We start from the raw sequence: 25466 nt of genomic DNA, 5'->3' as shown, positions 1-25466 counted from the left end.
CCAGCATAGTGTGAGGGAGAAAATAGGTTTTAAAATATAGTTACTTATGGAAAATTCCCTGCTGCCATTTAAATGTAAAAAAATCAGGGTCTTGTAAATTTAATATCATAAAACTGAATTCAGAAATTATTCTCTACAACATAAAACCAACAGAGGCAAGTCATACTTAACCCACATTTCAGAGTATTTCCAGTTTTTTTCCTGTCCTCTTGAGGATTGGGACAGGTCTGGGATCAGGGCAGGATTAAGCTAAGGGCTTTTCTATGGTTGGTACTTTAATATTCTTCCTCTTCTTCACCTGGGGGCACAAAACACTCACCAGCAGACTGTGACACAAAGCATGGAAATGCTGCTGATTTGTCTCCAGCTCATCCCAGTCCAGCTGCCAACAGCTTGTGGGTCTGAGGATGAAGGGGAGTCCATACGTCACTGACTCGCAGATCCCACTGGATTTTAGAGCCCTGGGAAGAGACAATGGCAGTGAAAGTCTCCTCAGTGATTATGAGAACCTCGACCCAGATCCACTCAGATTCAGTAAGTCTAAGGCCCTATTGTGAAATCCTTTAGGTTAGGGACTGTAAATTATTCATCTATGTATGGCCAGTGCCTAGCAAGGTATCTGGCACATAGCACATACTAAAAGCCTGTTAATCAATGAATGAAGCAGCCATCATGAAGGCTCCAGACACTGTTGGCTATTTCTTCTCCTGAGCTCATTCCATGCTAAGTGACATCCCTGGAGACACTTCCATAATACCTCTGCTACTGCACTCGTATAACTCAATATGGTTATACCATCTGTTCCCCAGTCCTGGCTCTTTTGTGGTGACAGAGGATTCATCTAAGAAGAACATGCATTTTAAAAGGCTCCTAGCAACATCCATGGTCACAAACCTATGGATAAGCTTACTCAGATACCTCTGCATGGGCACTGTGATAGGAACTAGGAAGCAATAAAAGTGGCCTTTACCATCATTGTTAACTCCACCTTAGACTTGGTTCCCCTGGAAGCAGGAATTCTAGTGCTTAGAGCAGCGAATTTCAACCGGTGTGCTGCAAAATTTTTTAAGACATGAAATACCTGACTATTTAGTCAGGAGTACTGACCTCTTTTCCCTTAGATTGTCAAATAAAAAATGATAACAGCCATTTGATTCATTCACATAGCTGTCCAGTGTGAATGAATCAAAATTATATCTATTTTTTTTTGTCAGATCGGCAAAAAATAATATATTTTTTAGTGTGCCGCAGAATTTTAGTAATTCATTTATGTGTGCCATGAGGTGAAAAAGGTTGAAAGTTGCTGACTTAGAGAAATGGGGGGAGGGAGGACAGGGGAAGATCCTACGTGCCACTTGCTCCTTGAAGGTCATATCTCTGTCCTGGTGCCTAAACACAGTATGTACTCAATACACATTTTCTGCAGATCTTGTTTTGCCCTGCATTCAGAGACTTTCGGATTTCCAGTCCTCATCCAGACCTCAGAGTGTCCTACGGAGGCACATCTCCACCATCTGCTCATTTGTCTCCATGTGCTGAGCAGCTTTGACTGCTCTTTCACACCCATATCTGTAATTGCTGCTTTGGACCTGACTCCTGCCTGCCTGAAACTTGGGGATGTCCTCTATCTCTGGACTTTCTAGCCATGGAACCCACAGAATCAGCATTTGCACGGATTGGGGAGGTTCCCATGATCCATACTTGATCACCCGGAGCTTGTAATAAGAGGCCGATGACTGGGAAGCCATCTGGTAGAGTGTGCTGAAGTCTCCTTTGGGGTCATCCATTTTCAGGGAGCCATCAGCTGTGCCAGGCAGTAGGGACGGGCTGAGAAGCCGCTCTTGGAGATCACATTTCAGGCACACTACAGTGAAAAAAGAGAAAAAAGGCATTGGGGGAAGGATGTTTGTCACAAGTTACCTCAGGCTATGTGATAACATCTGCCACCCATTCTACCTCCATTATTTAAGTAAGAATTGGGAGAAGGCAGGAGCGTGGAAGGCAGGAGAGAAGAGAGGTTGGTTTGGGACGGCAGAGCAGGTCTGGAGCCGACAGTACTGCACTACACAATAGGTAACTTTTTCTGGGTCTGACATGATTTTTACTTGTCTTACATCTGGGCTGGCTGAGCTGTGCCCCATAGTGAGAGATCTGGCTTGTGATCCAATCTGAGAGGAACATGTGTCCTTTGGGGAGGAGGCAGCTAACACTACAGTATGCAGAGACCCTTTGGCAACTACACAAGGAAACTTTGCCTCTGCTGTTTCCCTGTGGCTAAACTTTGGCAAGATTACAGGTCAGATGAAAGCAGAGCAGGAAAGCAGAAGTCAGGCAGTCAGCTGACAGCCACTGTTCCTCTGTGGGCTCTTCTAGGGCATTTGGCACCAGGGAAGGAATAAGTTCCTGAAATAAGTTTACTGTTAAATTCCCCAAAGAAACTAAAGTATGGAACCTCCTGAGCCTTGGAGAATTACTGTGGCATCAGACCACAGTTCTGAGGGGGCTTCAACTAGGTATGAGTTATTCATCAAGGTATTATGCTCATCTGCATTAAGCTTCTGCTCCAGCAGGTGTATTGACATGTCACAGTGTACAATGTTCTGTTGCACTAAGCTTGGATCCTTGATATTACAAAGGTTTTCAATACAATTTATACCAGGTTTGAATACTGTTAACAAAGCTATGAATATACAAATGTGGAGTCCTTGTGAGAAGGCTAGTAGTTGATGTTAGTGATTTATGAAATAACTATACTAACTGCAACATGAGGTAAAAACAAAAGTAGAAATAAGGTAGAAAAAAATAGAATGACAGAATAGATGTCATGTCCAGCTGGCCCTCCTGGGCTCAGCAATCAGACCTAGACATTAATTTTGGGTGAGGCACCTCTGGTGTGTCCCAGAGTCCAAGAAGTCAGTAGGAGGGAGTTTGCCTAGAACTCCAGCTTCCCCTCATTCCTGTGTGCCTGACTTCATTGTTGGGTCCCTGGGTTTTAGGATTGGACAGGTGTATTAATCTGGCTGAGGTTTTCAACTCTGATGGAATTAAAAATCACCCAGGAACTTTTAAAAAAGATACTGAACCCTATTTCACACCAATCAAATTGGAATCTCTGGGGATGAAGCTCAGATGTTGGTATTTAAGAAAAGTCCTTCATGTGATTTTTATTGCAGCCAGTGCTGAGAACTATAGGAACAGCAGTCTTAGCAGTGTTTCAAAGTTGTTTTAGTAGGTCTGGGGCCTAGACCAAGGTACGCTTCTCACCACACAGAACCTAGGTGCCGAGGTGGCAGACCCCAAATCCAAGGAATGAGGAAAGACACTCATCTGAAACTGATTGTGCACTCTGCCCATCACAAGGAGGCCTCTGAGAGAAGCATCTATAGGTGGGATGAAGGGCCCTAGGTAGCTACAGAAGAAGGTGGTATAGGGTGGAGCCCTTAAAGGAGGAGAACCTTATAAGGAAGAGTCAAAGTGAATATCTTAGGGGCAGTCCTCAAGAGATTCTGTAACAGGAGAGCTCAGGGTTTTGTTTGTTTCATTTTTCTTTTTTTGTAATGAGCCACATATGTAGAAATCCACGTGTGTGGCAATGCATTCGTTTTTTAAACAATAGGTAACTACAGTTTGGTCTTTATTGTGGTTGCATAAACTCTTAGGTGGGTCATACCTAACGCTGAGTAGGTCTACTTTCCCCAGACCTTATTCCAACTATGTCTGAGCATCTGGATGCCAGTGAAGTCCTCCCCAGCAGAAGAGCTGATGAATCTGGATCTAAGTTCTACCATGCACCATGAGGATCTGTGGACTGCTGAAAAATGGTTGCAGATGAAGACAAACATTCGGGCTCTGATCATGGTGCTGAAAGTCATGGAAAGAGAGAGGGCAAAATAGAGAAGTTCTCAACAGTATCATGAGCAAATGCTGTGCAACAGTGGAAGAAAGGCTGGTTTCAAGAGTTCCTGGCCTTTGAGCCCCCTTCTCTCCTTAATAAGAAAAGTGAACCTCTAGCTTCTTTGTTTATAATTACCCAGCATGAGGCAGGCTGAGTAGTAAGTACATGCTCCAGCTCTGGAGGTAGATAGACTTGGTATATCTTTCCCTTTGGGGCCAGGAGTCTGTACCCATTTTTTTCATTGAACTCCAACTCCCGAAGACACACCTTGGTCCTTTCCCTTTGAAGTGGGGCCTTAAGGAGTCAGCTTTTCCAAACTGAGTGTGGCTGACTGTACTGATGGGCCCATTTGCAGGCCCTTGTCACCCTGGGTCCTGAGCCAATCTTCAAAGGGGATGGAGGAAAAACCAAGATGGCAGCATAGGTAAACACCTAAACTGCTGCCTCGCACAACAATTTCAAAACTACAACTACAAGACAAAATGGACATCATCCAGAACCACAGGAAGGCTGGCTGAGTGGAAATTCTACAACTAGAAGGAAAGAGGAAAGCACACTGAGACTCAGAGGAGGTGCAGGAGGCAGAGGTACTGAGACGTGTGCGCGGAGAGGACTGGCAACTGAGTGCGCGGCTGGCTTTCTCAAGCGGTAGGGAGACAAATGCTCCCAACTGCGCTGAACTCCAGTTCCGGACGAGACTCTGGGGACACAGACTCATTCATGGAGAAACTGGACTGTCTAGCAGCGGGTGGAACTCGAGGGCGGCTTTCTCTCAGAGGTGCTTACAGCGATTACCACGGGACACTGAGACACAGGGGCCTATTAGGGCAGGGCTGACGGGATACCAATGCTGTCTGCTCTGCCCTAAGACTCTGCCCCATCCAAGCTGAGCATAGAGGCTTTTGCAAGTCTTGTCTCATAAGGGTGTCTCCAGCACAGAAGTTCTCCCAGCATAGACACAGCTGATCCTCACAGCCAATCGGCCTGGAGGTCAGTTCCTCCCAGTGATACCAACAACAATCAAGGCTTAACTACAACAAGACTGTGCACACAGACCACAAAGGGGTGCACCAAGAGTATCCACCTCAGGTAACTGGGGAGGCTGAGCCACTGTGCCCTAGAGGACACCTAGCACACAAAGCCACTCTATCAACTCAGGGAAGCAGGGAAAATGGGGAGAGAAAGAAACAGATCACAAATGAAAGAAATGGAGGAAAGCAAATGACTGGATATAGAATTCAAAACCACGGTTATAAGGTTTTTCAAGAATTTTCTAGAAAAGGCTGATAAATTTAGTGAGACTCTCAAGGATATGAAAAAGGACCAACTAGAAATTAAATATACACTGACTGAAATAAAAAATATTATATAGAGATCTAACAGCAGACTAGAGGATTGCAAGAATCAAGTCAAAGATTTGAAATACAAAAAAACAAAAAAACTCAACCAGAAAAGCAAAAAGAAAAAAGAATCCAAAAATTTGAAGATAGTGTAAGGAGCCTCTGGGACAACTTCAAGCGTACCAACATCTGAATTATGGGGGTGCCAGAAGAAGACAGAGAGCAAGATACTGAAAACCTATTTGAAGAAATAATGACAGAAAACTTCCCCTACCTGGTGAAAGAAATAGACTTACAAGTCCAGAAAGCTCAGAGAACCCCAAACAAAAGGAATCCAAAGAGGACCACACCAAGACACATCATAATTAAAATGCCAAGAGCAAAAGACAAAGAGAGAATATTAAAAGCAGCAAGAGAAAAACAGTTAGTTACCTACAAGGGAGCACCCATAGGACTGTCAGCTGATTTCTCAACAGAAACTATGCAGGCCAGACGGGAGTGGCAAGAAATATTCAAAGTGATGAATAGCAAGAATCTAAAACCAAGATTACTCTACCCAGCAAAGTTATCATTCAGAATTGAAGGTCAGATAAAGAGCTTCACAGATAAGAAAAAGCTAAAGGAGTTCATCACCACCAAACCAGTATTATATGAAATGCTGAAAGGTATTCTTTAAGAAGAGGAAGAAGAAGAAAAAGGTAAAGATAAAAATTATGAACAACAAATACATATCTATCAACAAGTGAATCTAAAAATCAAGTGAATAAAAAAATCTGATGAACAGAATAAACTGGTGAATATAACAGAATCAGGGGCATAGAAAGGAGGACTGACAGTAATCGGGGGGAAAGGGGTTTGGGGGGTGTGGGAAGAGACTGGACAAAAATTGTACACCTATGCATGATGACAGTGGCGGGGGGTAAGGGCAGAGGGTGGGGTGGGAATCGGGTGGTGGGGCGCTATGGGGGAAAAGAGGAACAATTGTAATAATCTGAACAATAAAGATTTATTAAGTTAAAAAAAATTTCAAAGGGGATGCAGACTAGGAATGGCCTTACCCCTATCATCTATTGGGACTTGGAATGAAGCATCCCTACCAGAAAGAACAATGTCCAGGACCATGTTGGCATGTTCAAAACACTTAATGATCTCTTGTTTTTCATTGCCAGAATGTGCTTTGTGAACATAGTCTTGGGCCTCTAGATATCCTCTCTGGGGCCTGCCTTGATAGTTGCTTTAGTAGTTCCCCAATATGATGTCTTCCTATCTAGAAGACCTCTATTTATATGGTTTTTAAAATTTGATTTTTTTAGAGAGGAAGGGAATGGGGAGAGAGAAAGAAAGAAAGAGAGAGAGAGAGAGAGAGAGAGAGAGAGAGAGAGAGAGAGAGAGATCGGCTGCCTCTTGTACCACCTGACCCCTGACCAGGGATCAATTTCTCAATCTGGGTATGCACCCTTACCAGGAATTGAACCCGTGACCCTTTGGTGCATGGGACAATGCTCAACCAACTGAACCACACGGGCCATGGCCAGAATACCTCTATGTAATATTGGTTTAGTCTTGGTTCTTTTCCTCTACTCACAGGCCCTGTTGATATTGTTGAGGTGCCAGCATGCCTCAAATTATATGAATATTATACCTCATTAAAAATGAAAAACTTGAGAAATACATGATTTACTGTGCTCTTATGCAGCGTAGCTACTGTCCTGTTATTGAGATGTCTAAGTCTTTGCCTCTAAACTAGCTGTCCCTTGCTATCTGGACTTAATTACATTCAGTTTTCTAATCGGTCACTTTTTAGAAATTTTCTTACTCTGCCTGCTTACACTGGAGAACTTCATCCAATCCTCTAATCCCTAAACCTCAAGGACTCTGTATTCTGATGACTCACCGATCTAGAGTACTAATCCTAGACTAGGATAATCATAGCCTATATAGTATGTTTTTTTTTAGGAGTACGTACTTGGCTTATCTCTGGCTCTGGAAATGTTGCTGAAAGACTGTGAAGGAAGAAGAAGATGAATATGTTCTTGGTCTGTTCCACTGTTATGTAGCCAGGCTTTGAAGAAAATCTCCATGCTGACAACATCATTGTCTATAGTCTGAAGGTCAATGTCAGTTCCCAGGAAAGAGCTTTCTGCAGAATAAAGGGAAAGAGTAGTGAAAGTGTTTAACTCTTTAATTGTAAAATTTGAAAAATATAAAATTTTAAATGCACCATTTTTTGACCCATCAATTCTACCTCTAGATATCTAGCCTATAGGCATTCTTGGATAGCACACAAAGAGACATATGCAAAGATGTTCAGCATAGCATTGTTATAATAACCAATAATCAAAAACTTAAACAGGAAGCAATTCAAATGCCCACCAATAAGGGAATATTTAAATAAATTATGACACAATCAAACTATAGAGTATTATGCAGCTGTTAACAAACCAAGTAAAGCTAAATGTGTTGACACGGAAAGCTACGAGGTAGTAAGTGAATAAAGAAAGTTGTAGAACAGATGTACAGTATGAGCCCATTTATATAAAAATAAAACTAATGGCCTAAGTACATACATGTGTATGTAAATGTATTTTACAAAAGTCTGGAAGGCTACCATCAAACTGTTAACAGTGGACAGGAGTAGAAATGGGGCAGTTCTGAGATACATTCCTTTTTACTATTCATATTTCTATACTGCTTGAATTTTATTATAATCATGTGTTTCTTATATTTAAAATGCATTCTAGAAAAATACAGTAAAATAATATAGCAATGTAAGTTAAGTAGTTAACAAGGGGGAACTTCAGCTTTATGTTGTTGTTTTATAGTGAAAATGTATTCAATTATTACTTCTTTCATAAAAAATAAAATTTAAAAGGATGAAAACAACAACAACAAAAAGATGAACTCCTGGGCCCTCCTATTTGACACAAATTATACAAGTTTGTCATTGGTGTGCTGTATCTCACAAGTGTGATTAGCAGCCCTGAAGACAGAGATGATGGAGTATGATTTGATGCCAAATATGAATGAATGGAGCCAGGTGGGTAGGTGAGGAGGCTCTTCTAGTCTACTTCCTGCTTCAGGCAACACTAGGATCTGGGTCTGCAGGTAAAGGTTGTCAGTAAAAGCCAAATATAAGGTGGTAGAGGAAATGAGGCAGGAGCTGGAAAGAACCTTTTTTTTTTCTTCTTTCCTGACCATGAGGGGCTCTCTGAAATACTTTTACAAAGAGCCTAAGAAAAGCCAGTTGCTCCAATGAATTAACTTCTGTGTATGACTCATGGACCCCAGGGAGAAGGCTCGTTTATTTCTAGAACAACATTCCTGAGGACAAGTATGCAGAGGTGGCAGACTTTCCGCAGGGAACAAAGGGCTTCAGTCCAACGTGTTGGTACCCACACAGGGAGGTGTGGTGAGACCTAGATGACTTCACATCATATTGAATGACTTATTCTTTGGCTGAAAAGGGGCATCACATGCATTTCTCTTGTGACATGTGTGAAAGAAACTCTACCATCTTCTGTGGATAGTTACAACGATTCATTAGTGAATTAGTTATTTCATTCATTTAAGCAGTAATATTTATTAAGTAGAACATAGAAGATTAAATACTACACAGTGTACGAAGATAATATGAGATATATGGTACTCTGTGCTCTTTTGGAGTTTATAAAGCAACATTATATATATTTTAAAAAAGGAATATTTATTGCAGTTATAAAGGGACATTATTCTTTTTCTTATCCTCACCTGAAGATATGTTTATTGATTTTAGAGAGAGAGGAATGGGGAGAGAGAGAGAAAGAAACATTGATGTGAGAGAGAAACATTGATCAGTTGTCTCCTGTATGCACCCAGTTGGTTAGAGTGTATTGTGACAACACTCTAATCAGCTGAGCTACCTGGCCAGCACAGGAACATTATTCTTGACCATTCGTCCTTAAACTCTACTACAGTGATACATATGAAGTCAGTGTCAAAGAAACATTCATCATAAGTTAAGACAAATGTTCTTTTATTTTTATTTTTTGAAAAGTTCTTTTAAATAATGTGAATCTTATTTTGTCACAGACAAAACAAGAAATAATTTAGATTTCTGAGCCTGGACTTCACCTTGAATGACATATGGAAATGACTGAACAGCTTCTCTTCAGGGAGGCAAAATAATTATTAAAACATAAGGAGGCAGATACGAACTACAGAAATGAAATTGAGCAAAGGACCTCAGAAAACAGAAAGGATAATATTACTTAAGAGTTCAAACAACAGGAATTTGAAGAGAAGAAGTGTTTCATTTTATCTCCCCAGGGATAGGATACAAGAGTAGAAACTCCTCCCATGGTCTGTATAAGGAGACAACACAAAGTTACTCCCAGCAAGAATCTGGACATAAAAATAGGGGTTTTCCTCAGGTAGTTAAACCATAAAATCAACAGAGTGGTGAGATCCATAACAACAAAACAACCAACTAAACAAAAACCAACCAGTGATCTTAAGAAAGGAGAATGGTTTACTGACCAGAGTAAGATTGGGCTGGAGCCTATGGATGGCACTGAATTACCCAAAGGATGAATGTGCCCCTTAGAAGGGGAGAGGGTTGGCCAGAAATGGAGCACAGAGAAAGGGAGCAACAGGGGCACACACTGACAGCATTCATCCCAGAGTGGCTCAGTGGAGAGGGCGTGCCGGCTCAGTGATGTGTCCCAATGGCAGGATATGTTTGTCAGGCCTCTGCTCCCTTTGGTGATGTGGTGGTTATGATTCTCCCTCTAAAATATTCTGGTTTTTACTTTGGTCTTGAGTTTGATAGGGTGAGTCTATCTCCGAGAGGGTGCTGATAAATAACTTTCCGATCCTGCAAAGCTGAAGAACCAAGCCTGAAACATGGCATCTCTATGAAGGATGACAGTCTCCTCTGCAGATACCCATCAACATTCCCAAAGTTCTTTCCAATTTCTCAACCTACAGGTTCTTTTGTGGGAGAGCCACAGAGCAGAACTTCTTTCTTTGAAAATGTGTTCATGTAATTTCCACCCAGACACCGTGCAACAAGTTTGAGTCTGCAGTTTTGCAGGCTCAAGAGGGAGTCAGCAGCTTCTCAGAGACAGTCACGTGGTCCAAGCTAACGGCTAATGTGTAAAAAGCAGAACACCCTAGAGCAGCCTTGGGCAAACTACGGCCTGGCCTGCGGGCTGGATCCGGCTGTTCTATCCGGTTCCCCTCCGCTCCTTTACTTTGAATTTATATTATTTCACACAAACACTCCATCCATGCTTTTGTTCCAGCCCTCCGGTCCAGTTTAAGAACCCATTGTGGCCCTCGAGTCAAAAAGTTTGCCCACCCCTGCCCTAGAGGGAGAGCTTCTTTTTCATTTTCTGTTAGTGGATCAGGCCTTGTGCCTGGATCATAGCAGTAACCACTTCGCTGTCCTATCAGGCTCCATTCCTTCTCCTCCGTATGTACTACTACCAGCAAAAGTTTCTAAAGTATGGTTTCATCAGATCCCACCTTTGCTAAAGAGTATATCCTGCCTTCCTGCTCTCATCTTCTTTATTCCCCTCACTCGTCCTATACAACTGGTGATACTCATTGTTCCTCAAACACCTGGCCCTTCCCTTTTTCTATGATGGCTCACAGGATTCCTCCCGTCTCCACGGGAGATCCCTTATTCCAATCCCCCTCAGGTAGTTTGCATGGGCTGAAGCTTAGCAAATGCCTGTTGAGTTAAACAATAAGTTAAACAATTGCTTCCTCCTCCTCAGCTCTCATTTATTTTTCCTGTAACTCTTCTGCTTTAGCTAAGTTAGTCTCTTTACCACATGACTTCCTTCCTTCCTTAGTGCTTTTATTACTCTGTCAATCTATGGCCTGCACCTCCCCCAGAATTCAACTCAGCGCTGACTTTGTCCCAGAAGCTATGCTTAATTACATCCTTCCTATTCAGTTTTAATCATTATCCCCTGGATATCTGTGGGCTTCATTTGGTCAGTGCAAACTATACTTGTTAATTGGTTTCTTCTGAAGGGTTTTATTTTTTTTTTCTGTGAGTTTTTGAAACCTGATGGGATGTAGTGGAAAGACCAGGGTTTGAGTTGTGACTTGAAAGTTGTTAGCTTTGTGACTTTGAGCAAAGTGGGGATAGTACAACCTATTTCAGTGATAGTGAGGCATAAGAAGTGAGATGATTATCTATGAATAACAAGCAGTAGGTTCAACAAATGGCATTTTTTTCCTTTACTCTCATCAACAGAATGATTTGCTTTTATAGGACAAGAATGTGCTTTCCTTTTTAAGACATTTCCTCCCATCACTTCCCTTGGTGACTGCTTCCTCCCCACCACCAAGGTAACTAAGAACACCAGCATTTAGTGCTGTGTCCCTCACAGGTACAACTAAACGTGCTAAACCTGGGGATGGGGAGGAGACTTCTCACTTCTCAGATGTTGAAGAGCAGCTCCCACATTGACTGGCGAGCAGGGCACTGGGCACTGGATAAACCAGGTCCTATGGAGGGTATGAAATAAAAAGGTTGCCAGACTGAGGGTGCAGGCAGCTCTGAGTGTCTGGGTGGTTAAGACAAGTGAGGAAGGCCTGGTTCACTGCAGCTGATACAGCATCCAGCATTCACATTCAGTTTTTGGACTTACCCTGCCCCACTGTGGCCACAAGCAGTAACATCCTTCACGGAGGTTCCTCCCCACTCCCAATTTCCTCTCCTCCCCTCCCTGCCCCTCCCCTCCCCTCCCTGTCCTCTCTCTCTCTCTCTCTCTCTCTCTCTCTCTCTCTCTCTCTCTCTCTCTCTCTCCCCTCTCTCTCTCTCTCTCTCTCTCTCTCTCTCTCTCTCTCTCCTCTCTCTCTCTCTCTCTCTCTCTCTCTCTCTCTCTCTCTCTCTCTCTCCTTTCTCTCTCCCCCCTTTCTTTCTTTCATCTATGTATTTTATTGTTGACAGTATTACAGATGTCTACTTTATTGTACTTTCTGGGAGATTTCCATGATCTTATCTTACAACATTTAAACTTTAAGAAAATATTTCTCTTATTTTAAATTTTCATCAAGAAGCAAGATGTTTTGTTCTCTGTTTTTTATAACTTCCTTTTAAAAAATCTTTAAAATTAAATTTATTGGGGTGACATTGGTTAATAAAATTACATATGTTTCAAGTGTACAATTGTATAATACATCATCTGTATATTTCATTGTGTGTTTACCACCCAAAGTCAAATCTCCTTCCGTCTTCATATATTTGATCCCTGTTACCCTTCACTATTTCCCCTATTTCCCCCTGGTAACCACCACTCTATACTATTGTCTGTGTCTATGAGTCTTTGTGTTGTTTGTTCATTTGTTGCTTTCAGTTTTACATTGCACATATGAGTGAAATCGTATGGTTCTTAACTTTTTCTGTCTTACTTATTTCAGACAGAAATAAGCATGAGCTCTTTTTAAGCTTTTCTGGAAGGGCCACAATTATGAGAAAAACTAAGAAAGCCTAATCATTGAAGATAAGGTAATGCCTACAGCAGCCCTTCTCAGAAGTCAATCTAAAATCAGGGTTACAAAATCAAAATGTGTAAATTTTAAAATGGGAGCATTTAACACTTTGGCACACATATGCAGAGATAATGGCTACATTTCTCTCTTGACATAGAACGTCTAAAGTAGAGGCCCACAAAAATGGTGCTCCTGGCAGTCCTGCATATCCTCCACAGTCCTACAAAGGCCCTGACCTATAGGCTAGCAATGTTTCTTTCCAAATGGGGATACAGTGCAGCTTCTCCCATAAGGCAGCCCCACCACCAGTCACAGGCTTCTGCCCCATGAGAAATACTCAGGCCTGAGAAAAAGTGATTCTAAAAAGATTACTCTGCCAGTGAAAGTAATTGCTCTAGTTTGACGTATGGGTAATTCAAGTCCCAGAAGGAGAGAAGAGGGGGGATAAGACAAAAAATACTTGAAGAAATAATGGCAGAAAGTTCCCAAATTGGGTTAAGGATATAAATGTACAGATTCAAGAACTTCAGTGAGCCCCAAATAAGAAAGAAATCCATGCCTAGTCACATCATTGTAAAGCTGCTGAAAGAACAAACATAAAGAGAATATTCTTTTTTTAAAAAATATATTTTATTGATATTTTACAGAGAGGAAGCGAGAGGGATAGAGAGCTAGAAACATCGATGAGAGAGAAACATCGATCAGCTGCCTCCTGCACACCCCCTACTGGGGATGTGCCCGCAACCAAGGCACATGCCCTTGACCGGAATCGAACCCGGGACCCTTCAGTCCGCAGGCCGTCGCTCTATCCACCGAGCCAAACCGGTTTCGGCAAGAGAATATTCTTGAAAGCAGTCGGAAAAATGATACTTCATATACAGGGGAAAGTAATTTAAGAACTGTGACTTTTAATGAGAAACCATGGAAGGCCAGAAGATAGTAAAACAACATCTTTAATGTGCTGAAAGAAAAAAAGATCCTGTCAATCCACAATTCTATATGTAATAAAAACATCCTTCAAGAATAAGAGTGAAATATACATTTTTATGTAAATAAAAATTAAGAGAATCTATAACCACCAGAACCACACTGCAAGAAATACTGAAGTTCTTTGAACTGAAAGAAATGATACCCAAGAGAAAATTGGATCCTCAGAAATGAATGAAGATAATTGAAAATGGTCAATATAAAAGACATTGTTTCTCTTAGTTTCTTTAAAATACACAGAATTGTTTAAAAGAAAATTTATAATGTTGTCTCGTGTAATTTATAATGTAGATGCAATATCATGACAACTATAACAAAAAGTCAGTGTGTGTGTGTGTGTGTGTGTGTGTGTGTGTAGGGAATAAATGGACCTATATAGAAATAATGTTTCTATATTTGACATGAAATGGTACTATATTAATTATAAGTAGGCTGCAAAAAAGTTTAAAAATAGATTTTAATCCCTACTTTATGTGAAGTTTTATAATTCAACATTTTATGTGAAGTGGGACTATTTTGACTCTAAGTAGACTGTGAAAAGTTAAGGATATCCTATCTAATAAAGAGGGAATATGCTGATTGACAGTCACACGCTCACAAAGATGGCAGTGCCCACAGCCAATAAGGAGGGAATATGCTAATTGACTGCCATGCCCTCAAAGATGGCGGCACCCACAGCCACAGATGGTGGTGCCCAGTCCCCTCAGCTCTGCTGGGGCAGCAAGCATGCGACTGTTCCGCGCGCCTGCCTCCAGAGTCCCCCAGTCCCCTCAGTCCCCCAGCCACCCAGGGCCGGCCCAAGGCGCAGGTAAGCCTTGGATGTTGGCTGCCCAGCCGACGCCCAAGGCGCAGGCAAGCCTCGGATGGCGGTGCCCAGCCAATGCCCAAGGTGCAGGCAAGCCTTGGATGGCGGCTGCCCAGCCGCCCAGGGCCGTCCGAGGCTCAGGTAACCAGGGCCAGCCAACGCTTGCGCTGCTGACAGTGGCAGCAGCAGAGGTGTGATGGGGGTGTCACCTTCCCCTGATCGTTGGGTCGCCTCCTGCCCCTGAGGGCTCCCGGACTGTGAGAGGGGGCAGACCGGGCTGATGGACCCCCCCACTCCAGTGCATGAATTTTCCATGCACCAGCCCTCTAGTCCTATATAATAAAAGAGTAATATGCAAATTGACCCAAACAGTGGAACAACTGGTCGCTAAGATGCGCACTAACCACCAGAGGGCAGACGCTTAACGTATGAGCTGCCCCCTGGTGGTCAGTCTGCTCCCACAGGGGGAGCTCCACTCAGCCACAAGCCTGGCTGATGGCTGCAAGTGCAGCGGCGGCAGTGGGAGCCTCTTCCACATCCTCTGCAGCGCTAAGGATGTCCGACTGTGACTTAGGCCCGCTCCCTGTCAGTTGGACATCCCTTGAGGGCTCCCAGGATGCCAGAGGGATGTCTGACTGCCAGCTTAGGCCTGATCCCCTGGGGAGTGGGCCTAAGCCAGCAGGTGGACATCCCCGAGGGGTCCCAGATTGCAAGAGGGTGCAGGCCAGGCTGAGGGACCCCCTCTTCCCCCCGAGTGCACAAATTTTTGTGCACCGGGCCTCTAGTATAACATAATCCCTAGAGCCACTAAAAAATAATGCAAGGAAATATAGCTAAATGGCAATAAATTAAAATAGAATTCCAAAAACATTTAATAACCTGAAAGAAAGCAGAGAAACAGGGAAAATATGAACAAAAAACAGAGAGGACAAACAAAAATATAAAAATAAAATGGAAGAGCTAAATTCAATCATATCAATAGTTACGGTAAATGTGAATGGACATACATTCCAAATAAAAGGCAGAGATTAACTGAATGAAAAGTGAACTCCATTATATGCCATTTATAAGAGATAAACTTTAAGTAGAAAGATACAAATGGGTTGAAAGCAAATAAATGGGAAAAGATGAACCATAAACACAGTAAGACCTAAAAGAAATAAAAACATGTCTACAGAGATTTGTGTATAATATTTGTGTCAGTTTTAGTCACAACAGGCAAAAATTGGAAACAACTGAAATGCCCGTTAACAGGTGAATGGTTAAACAAAATGCGGCATATTCATACCACATAATGTTACTCAGCAACATTATGATACAGCAACAAAAAGATACAACAGAAAGACAAGAACTACTGATATAAACAACATGGTGAATCTCAAAATCTGAATGGAAAATATCAGACACAAAAGAAGAATATACTGTATGATTCCATTTATATAAAATGCAAACTAATCTGCAAATAGTAGATCAGTGGTATGCACCAGGAACCGAGGGATGGAGTGGATGTAAAGGATAAAAGGAATCTTTTGGGAGTGATAGAAATATCTTGGTTGTGGTGATGATTTATGGGCATATTCAACTGTCAAAACTCATTGAATTGTACACTTCGAATGTATGCAATTTATAGTATGTAAATTATTTCTCAATAACGTTGGCAAAGAAAATTGCTCCCTGCGTGGCCCTGGAGGATGACTGGTTAGCCAGAGACGGGTAAGATTCCTCAGGGAAGGAACAACCTAAGACAGGCACAGTCGCAGAGGGGCCATCAGGAGAGAACTTGGGGATCATCAGAGGTGGGGCACAGACCCTCACCCCCCCAACCTTGCAGGGGCCTGAACCCTCACCCCGTCTGAGGGAGGTCTCCTGCCCCCATGGCTGCTTTGCTTCCCACGCCCAGCTCAGATCGGGACACAGGTGACAGACGGTGACTTGGCCCAGCTCAGATTGGGACCCAGGTAACAGACAGAGACTTGGCTGAGAGCAGCTGCCCTATATCTAAATCCAGCCTAGCACCAGGAATGCTCAGGTCCTACTCAAGAATGCAAACAATCCTTTCCACTAATATTTACAGGGTAAACTAAGATTGTTGGTAGAGTATTAAATTTGACAGTAAAATAATAATCAAGTTTTCAGATTAATTTAAATAGGCTAATTGAAATAAGTGAATATTCAAGAAAATTTAATTGTACTGGACAAAAAGCTGTTCCTAAAGTGGTAACTAAAATTTCTATTGGTAGTTCATCTCATGGTAAAATTCCTGAACATGCAATGAAACTAAAGCAGTCATATTTTTGTGCAAAAAATTAAAATTTAAAGTTATCAAGACTGCATTATAAAATTTACAAAAGCCTCCATTAATCAAAAAAAGGAGGAGAGTAGGGTAATATCATGTAAGGAAAAATATCCTATAAGTAAATTACATCTCAAAAATTTTTACTTTACAAAATTAATTTTCATTTGTAATGCTAACAGCAAGACACCCATGAAAAACACACATGGTGTCTAAATAAGACAAAGGAAGGTCGTTTTGGCAAAAATAAAAAGGATCCCAAATCAATTATATAGAAAAGATTCCTTTATTAACTTTTGGTCGAGAATATGTTTGTATATTTTCAGAAAACAACTCCAAGACCATGTGGATTCCTGCAACAGAGAGGAATTGACAGGTCTGCTCCAACCACGAAGACAAGAGGAGAAACAGTCCAGAGATGGAAGACGCTGACGACGCCTTGCCACGCTAGCAGTCAGCAGCTGTGCATTGCAGCAGGTTGCCTAGGACCAAACCAGAGAGGGTCGGACCTGCATTGCCACCATGTGCCCACTATCCAGATATCATTGCTGACATGTACACATAAGGAACTGTTTGACATTGAAACGGGGACTCAGAACTGTTGGACGTTGAAATTGGGACTCAAACATTTTTTGTTATTATATGTTTATTTCTAGTCTGCAGAGGCAAGATTTTTTAAAGGAAAGAAATGGGGGAAAAATAGATACAGAGGCAAAGAAGCATTGAACAGACTGTCAAACTACAGCGGGAAGGCAGGGGAGGTTGTGGGGGTGGGGCGCTGTAAGAGATCAACCGAAGGACTTGTACGCATTCATATAAGCATAATCAATGGATACAAGACACTGGGGGCGGGGCAGGTAAAGGCATGTACTGGGGGGTAGGGGAGGCCTGGGGGAGGTCAATGGGGAAAAAAAAAAGGAGATATATGTACTACTATTTGTAATACTTCAAACAATAAAAAAAATAAAAATAAAGATGAAAAAAAAGAAAATTGCTAATAATCCCAATTTTCAAATAACTTTATATTTTCCATCAAACTCTAAAAAATTATTTAATTCAATTTTAAAAAGGGAAGAGTTCTTTTTCTGAGGCCATGGCTTCTGTTAATGAAATAAATGTCTCTCTGTGTTAAAAATGTTTAGGTAATAAATACAACAGTGGTTGTAAATTAGTTGTAACACCACAGGGAAATGACTTTAATGCAAACTCAAGGAACAGCTGTATTTTCTGGTCCATTTTCTAAAAGAGGAAACAAATTAATATGTGGAATCCGACAATTGCACTGAAACATGAAGCACAGAAGAGCTCCCAACCCTACCCCCTCTGGAATCCTTTAGGGAGCAATGAATCTTTATCTTCTGTGTTTGGGTTGTTAACATGTGGTGTTTCCTTAGAACACATATGGATAAAATACCTTTCCAAAAGAGCCTGACATCGATCCCTGGCAAAGTCTAGGAGGAAATATTAAACAGATGGTTTGTGAGCACTTAGAAAGGAACTTGATATCCTTGTGTACAGGCTGAGAGATGTAGGCTGGTTGACAGCATCATTAGGTTGATTTGTAACTGTTTGAAAGACTTACATACCCAACGAGTTCAGACTTTTGTCAACCTGAACAGATACCCTCTGGATGCTCAAGTGCATTATCACAGTGGCCTTTTAAGTTTTGGCATATTTATTACTTATGCAGTCTTTAGAAAGCTATTATAAAATTTTTATTATATGCAAATGAATACATGTAACATATATGTAAGCTATGAAGTATAGCAGCATTTGAACACTCATGAATCCTTTATTCAACTTATGATGCAGAACATCATCAATACTAAGATATCTGTATGCTTTTTCCTGATCTTCTCTAAGGGAAGCTTGCCACACTGATTTTTTTTTTTATCATTCCTTTTCTTTGGAAAGTAGTTTTATTATTTTAAACAAAATCTTTATTTTAATTTTGCTTGAGCTTTATGAAGAGGCATCATATTGTATATATCTGGTTATCTGCTTTTTTCTCAATATTAAGATTCATTCTCATTGTTGTAGGTAGCTGTGGTTCATTCATTTTCATAACTGTATAACATTCCACTTTGTGACTATACCTAATAATATTTATTCATGCCTCATTCAATGAACATTTGCGTGGTTTCTAATTTTTGGCTTTTTGAATAATGTCAATATTCACATTCTTGTCTCCAGGTGCATATGGTAAAAGTTTTTTTCTGGCAAATTGCTAGGAATAGGGTATGGTGAATGTTACTTCAACAAAATGACAAGTTGCGTACCAATTCGTTCTATCATTGTATACGAATTTCCATCGCTCTGCTGTTGTCAATACTAGTTATTCCCTTGATTGATGGCTCTTCTATGTGGTTAACTTTGGCTGCTGGAATTGGCAGGCTCTTCTAGATCCTAATTAGGGATTTGCTCTAAGGTGTAGAGTTGGCTTATATGTAAAGAGGGCACAGAAAGATAGAGAAGGTATCCAGCTTCCCCCATGAGAGGTATACTTCTTCATATTTGTATTTCTTTTTTAAACTATATTTTTGTTGATTTTGGAGAGGAAGGGAGAAGGAGGGAGAGAGAGAAACATCAGTGATGAGAGAGAGAGAGAATCACTGATCGACTGCTTCCTGCACGCCCCCGACTGGGGATTGAGCCCACAACCAGGGCATGTGCCCTTGACCAGAATCGAGCCCAGGACCCTTCAGTCTGCAGGCCAACGCTCTATCCAGCTGGGGCCATATTTATATTTCTTAGACCAACACTTCCTAGTCCTCTTTTAAGAGCAAAAAAGAAATGAAATAAATAACAAAACTATGGAAAAATGGTATATTATGTAACATGAAAACAAAAATTACATACATGAATAATGGTTATGTAACCTAAACATGATTGTGGACACCTGAGAAACAATGTGCAAAAATAAATGAGTGTAATGGGGAAGTGAGACTATGAATGATTTTAAATTAAAAAATTATTTTATGGTCATATCTTCTTTTCAATAAAAAAAATTAGAGCCTGATATTTTCTCAGTTAAAAGACATGTAGCGCTGGCCAGTTTGGCTCAGTGGTTAGCATGTCGGCCCATAGACCGAAGGGTTGCAGGTTCAATTCTCTGTCAAGGGCACATACCTCAGTTGTAGGTTCCATCCCTGGTCCCAGTCAGAGCGCATGTGGGAGGCAACCAGTCAATGTGTCTCTTTCACATCAATGTTTCTCTCTCTCTCTCCCCCTCTTCCCTCCCTTGCACTCTCTCTCTAAAGATCAATGGAAAAAAAATATCCTCAGGTGAGGATTAAAAAAAAAAAGACATGTAAAAAAGTACTACCCCTATTGATATCAACAAATAACATTTACTTACTGCTTACATGTGTTAGGCACTGTCGTAAGTGCTTTACATGCAAGTTGTATTTAATCCTCATGAAACCCATGTAAAGTAGCTACTATTATTAGCCCTATTTTATAATTGAGAAAATTGTAGAATAAAGAGCTTACATTTTACTGAAGAACTTGTTCAAGGTCACACTGTTCTTCAGTAAAACGTAAAAATCCCACTGGATGGTTATTTAAGTGGTGATGAATTTACACATTGGAATACCTCACAGCTATTAAAAGGAATGGGTTAGATCTCTATGTGACAATATGGATAAAATATGGGTAAACAGTTAAATGAAAAACATAAAAATGCAGAGCAGTGAGTACTGTATAGTCCAATTTGTGTAAAAGTAGATAATATAAATAACAATAATAATGTTACATGTATGCCCAGATCCATACATGTGTAGGGAAAGCAACTCAGTAGAACCTGTTCTATACTGCTGATGGTGCTTATCTCTGAATGGTAGAATTTTGGGTCATTTCAAACTGTCTATATTATATCCTATCTAATAAAAGAGTAATATGCAAATTAACCACCACTCTGCCACACCCACAAACCATGCCCACAAGCCACACCCACCAGCCAATCAGGAGCGAATATGCAAATAAACTCAACCAAGATGGCTATGGCCACAGAGAGCAGGAGGGAGGCTTGGGTTTTCCTGTCAATAGAGGAAGCCAAGCTATCCACCTGCCCTTGCTGGCCTAGGCCTTCACTCAAAGCTAAAGTTTCAATGATAGAAGATACATAAACCCAAACAGAAATGGCGGCAGCCACAGAGCTGGAAAGAGCAGGAGGCTAGGGTTGCCCCTGGCGATGGAGGAAGCCAAGCTTTCTGCACACCCTGGCCGGCCCAGGCCTCTGCTTAAGGCTACAAAGTTTCAATTATAGAAGATACATAAATCCCAAGAGAAATGACTGCCACCATGGAGCAAGGCTTGGCTCTGCTCCAGGCTACAAAGTTTCAATTATAGAAGATAAATAAACCCCAGATACCAGAGCCTCCGCTTGGGTCACCAGGGGGCGTGGCTGGCCTGCAAACCACCACAGGCCCCTTGCCCAGGGCACCCCATGCCCCAAGGGAACCCCCACCCTGATCCGGGACACCCTTCAGGGCAAACCAGCTGGCCCCCGTCTGTGCACCAGGCCTCTATCCTATATAATAAAAGAGTGATGTGCAGATTGACCATCACTCCAATACACAAGATGGTGCCCCCATGTGGTCAAAGATCCTGCCCCCATGTGGACACAAGATAGCCGCCACAAGATGGCCAGCAGGGGAGGGCAGTTGGGAGGGACCAGGCCTGCAAGGGAGGGCAGTTGGGGGTGATCAAGCCTGCTGGGGAGGGCAGTTAGGGGTGACCAAGCTGGCAGAGGAGGGAAGTTGGGGGCAACCAGGCCTGCAGGGAAAGGCAGTTGGGAGGGACCCAGGCCTGCAGGGGAGAGCAGTTGGGGGGGACAAGGCCTGTAGGGGAGGGCAGTTAGGGGTGACCAGGCCTGCAGGGGATGGCAGTTAGGGGTGACCAGGACTGCAGGGGATGGCAGTTAGGGGTGACCAGGCCTGCAGGGGATGGCAGTTAGGGGTGACCAGGCCTGCAGGGGATGGCAGTTAGGGGTGACCAGGCCTGCAGGGGAGGGCAGTTAGGGGAAAACAGGCTGGCAGGGGAGCAGTTAGGCATCAATCAGGCTGGCAGGGGAGTGGTTAGGGGGTGATCAGGCTGGCAGGCAGAAGCAGTTAGGGGCAATCAGGAAGGCAGGCAGGCGAGCAGTTGGGAGCCAGGATCAGGCTTAAACGGGCAGTTGGACATCCCTCGAGGGCTCCCAGATTGGAAAGGGTGCAGGCTGGGCTGAGGGACACATACCCCTGTGCACAAATTTCGTGCACCGGGCCTCTAGTGTGTGTGTGTGTATTTAAATATATTTTATTGATTTTTTACAGAGAGGAAGGGAGAGGGATAGAGAGCTAGAAACATCGGTGAGAGAGAAACATCGATCAGCTGCCTCCTGCACACTCCCTACTGGGTATGTGCCCGCAACCAAGGTACATGCCCTTGACTGGAATCGAACCTGGGACCCTTGAGTCCTCAGACCAACGCTCTATCCACTGAGCCAAAGCGGTTAGGGCTATATTATATTTTTATAACGTTTAAATCTGTATAACTTGTAATAACAAATTAAACTAACCAGACAAGCCCTAGCTGGTTTGGCTCAATAGATAGAGCGTCGGCCTGCGTACTGAAGGGTCCCAGGTTCAATTCCGGCCAAGGGCACATGCCTGGGTTGCAGGCTCCATCCCCAGTAGGGGGCGTGCAGGAGACAGCCAATCAATGATTCTCTCTCATCATTGATGTTCCTATCTCTCTCTCCCTCTTCCTTCCTCTCTAAAATCAATAAAATATATTTAAAAAAATTAAACTAACCAGACAAAAGCTACTAATACAAAGAGCGCTAGGCAGAATCTTCCAGCTAATTTTAAAGTAAAGAAAAAGAGAACAAGTTAGATCAAGTAGGAGGAGATGAAAGAAAGTACTATTTACCATAGTTAGAAGAAAACATACAATATAGACTACACAGGCTGAAAATTTATAGTAAACCCTAACAGATATAAATGTGATTTAAAGTTAACCTTTTCATTTCAGACCCTATTAAAGAACTTTCTAAAATGTGAGTCTACTTTCTTAATTTCTTTTTTTTTTTTTAATATATTTTATTGATTTTTCACAGAGAGGAAGGGAGAGGGATAGAGAGCTAGAAACATCGATGAGAGAGAAACATCGATCAGCTGCCTCCTGCACACTTCCCACTGGGGATGTGCCTGCAACCAAGGTACATGCCCCTGACCGGAATCGAACCTGGGACCCTTGCATCCGCAGGCCGACGCTCTATCCACTGAGCCAAACCGGTCAGGGCTACTTTCTTAATTTCAAAGTTCACTTTTTCTTTTATGATTCTGGGTCTTTTAGAGTCTGCAAGTCATCTCTGTAATGATTAGTTCTCACTGTAGAGAGCTGTACTCAAGAAGAGGGAATTTAGACCAAAGGATACAGTCTCATAGTTACTTTTTAAATTTATCTGCAATATCAACATTTCCTTGTAACATGTTTTCTTTCTTTTAAAAGTAGAGCATAGACCATTTTTATTTAATTGATGATCATGGTTATCTGAGTTTAAAAATTATATGTAATAGATTCAGGAAGTGTTTGAATCAATTCATGATGTTCATGGGCTACAAAGGGAAGCTATGGGTGATTGCGATATGTCCCTAACTATTTGAGTTGGCGTCAAAGAGAATGACCATGGCCTTTCCCAAATCATTTGATTTTTTTTAGCCATTCATTTATTTATTCAACAAACATTTATTGAGAGTATATTATGTGCCAGGTAGAATGATATATGCTGGTGATGCAAAGATATTTAAGACATAGTCATATCCTCAGGTAACTCATAGTCCAATTGGGACCTAGCTATTAAAATAATCTCAGAGGCTGGCTGGTGTTTCTGAGTGGTTGAGCATCAGCCTATGAACCAGGAGGTCATGGTTCCATTCCCAGTCAGGGCACATGCTGGGTTGTGGGCTCGATCCCCAGTAGGGGGTGTAAAGGAGGCAGCTGATCAATGATTCTCTCTCATCATTAATGTTTCTATCTCTCTCTCCCTCTCCTTTCCTCTCAAAATCAATAAAAGTATATTTAAAATTAAAAATAAAAAATCTCAGAAATATTATACCATCTATATACAAAAAACTTTGAAAATATTAATAACAATAGCTAACTTGTACTGAGAACTTATGATGTACTAAGTAATTAACATACATGCGTGATCTCATTAATCCCCACAACAACTGCATGGGGTAGGAATTAATAGCTAAGGCTTAGATAGGCTGAGTACCTTGCGCAAAGTCACATTAGCTAGAACGTGATAGAACTGAAATTTAGACTTAGGCAACCTAATTCCAGGTCATGCGTCCTTCTGAGAATGAGAGAAGCTAATGTTGCTAGTCTCTTGATAAGGACACCAAGACGAAACAAAACATAACAGAATAAAGGAATTAATTATAAGGCAAGTACAGGCAAAGCAGGAAGATTTCAAGCCATGAGTCATTTGTACACTTACCCCACAAAGAGGAATTACAAGCAATTTGTGGGATGCTGTATTATTTATAAGCAAATAGGAAGTTACTGGAAGAATCATCAGCAGTGACACAAAGTAGAAAGCCGCTTTCCTGCATTTAAAAGCTCTTCTATACATCTCTAGCCACTATCAATTCTAAATAAAGGCATCAGGCAGCCTCAGAGTACTCCGAGCTCTGTTAGAGATAAGTTCTTTCTGGGTATAGTCACTGAAGGGAGAAAATGGCATAGTCCATGCCTGATCTGTTCATGGCCAAAGAGGAAGAAAAAGTTTCTTACTCACAAATTCAGTTTGAGAACCCACTGGGAAGGACTATGAATGGAGGATGGGGAACTATGATTGCCTCACTTGGGTCATGGCTCACTCTGTGATCAGAAAGGTAGAAGTGTTACTAGAGATAGGGGCTGAAGGGGATGCTGGGCAGATACAGTCTCCACAGGTATCATTGTCATCAATTCATTCAACAGTTATCTACTGATAATCTAGTATATGCTACACTGTAGGACACAAAAATGAGTAAGACAAATTTCTAATTAATGCAGAAAGAAAAGATATTAAGTATTTTACAATTTTAGGAGAGAAGGCAAAATTATCATACTATAACACAGTGGTAAACAATTCTATATATTGTTTATACTGTATATACTGTAAAGTGTAAATTGTATGGTGCAGACCACAAGTGATGTGGTTGTTCTAAGGAAAGGAAAATCAATACGGTAGTCACAAGTGTGAATTAGGCCTTAAATGATGGGGAGGATTTGGCTAGAAGAAGATAAGGGAAGGAATTTAGAGGAAAGAAGAGGGAATTCAGAGGAAAAGGCTACTGTGAATGGAGGGATGGAGAGAGAAAGAAGGGCAGAGGAGACTGACTTGAGGAAAGTAGAGTGTGTGCAGTAGGGGAGAGCTAATCACCACACAGCTAAGGCTGATTACTCACGCTCCCTCCCTGATCAGAATAATGTCAGTGGTCTCATGATGCTGGAAGGATCCACATGTGTCAGAATCTGACAGGAATCTAGTTGCCAACCACCTGACTAATTAGGGGGTAAAGGGCAAAGTAAGATTATCCATTTGGACCAGGAAGAGATCAACGGTATCAGAACAGTGGGCACCTTCCTGTGTGCATAACCTTGGAGAAGGCCAATACAACT

At 41.8% G+C, this 25466-nt stretch overlaps 1 protein-coding gene across 1 annotated transcript in view; it reads right to left on the bottom strand.

The window, feature by feature from the left end:
* M1AP (meiosis 1 associated protein) overlaps positions 1-25466 on the bottom strand; it is a gene marked incomplete at both ends in the record, with an annotated part of 58967 nt that overhangs the window by 17932 nt on the left and 15569 nt on the right. Inside the window, 3 exons of the mRNA XM_080684950.1 lie at positions 320-461; positions 1702-1864; positions 7202-7375. Of these exons, the coding sequence (XP_080541076.1) occupies positions 320-461; positions 1702-1864; positions 7202-7375 (479 nt within the window). The remainder of the gene's footprint in view (positions 1-319; positions 462-1701; positions 1865-7201; positions 7376-25466) is intronic.

This window comes from Plecotus auritus (genome assembly GCF_963455305.1).
Source record: "Plecotus auritus genome assembly, chromosome: 8".
Lineage (NCBI taxonomy): Eukaryota > Metazoa > Chordata > Mammalia > Chiroptera > Vespertilionidae > Plecotus > Plecotus auritus.
Note: the sequence above shows the minus strand (reverse complement) of the source record. Positions and strands in the feature narration are given on the sequence as shown.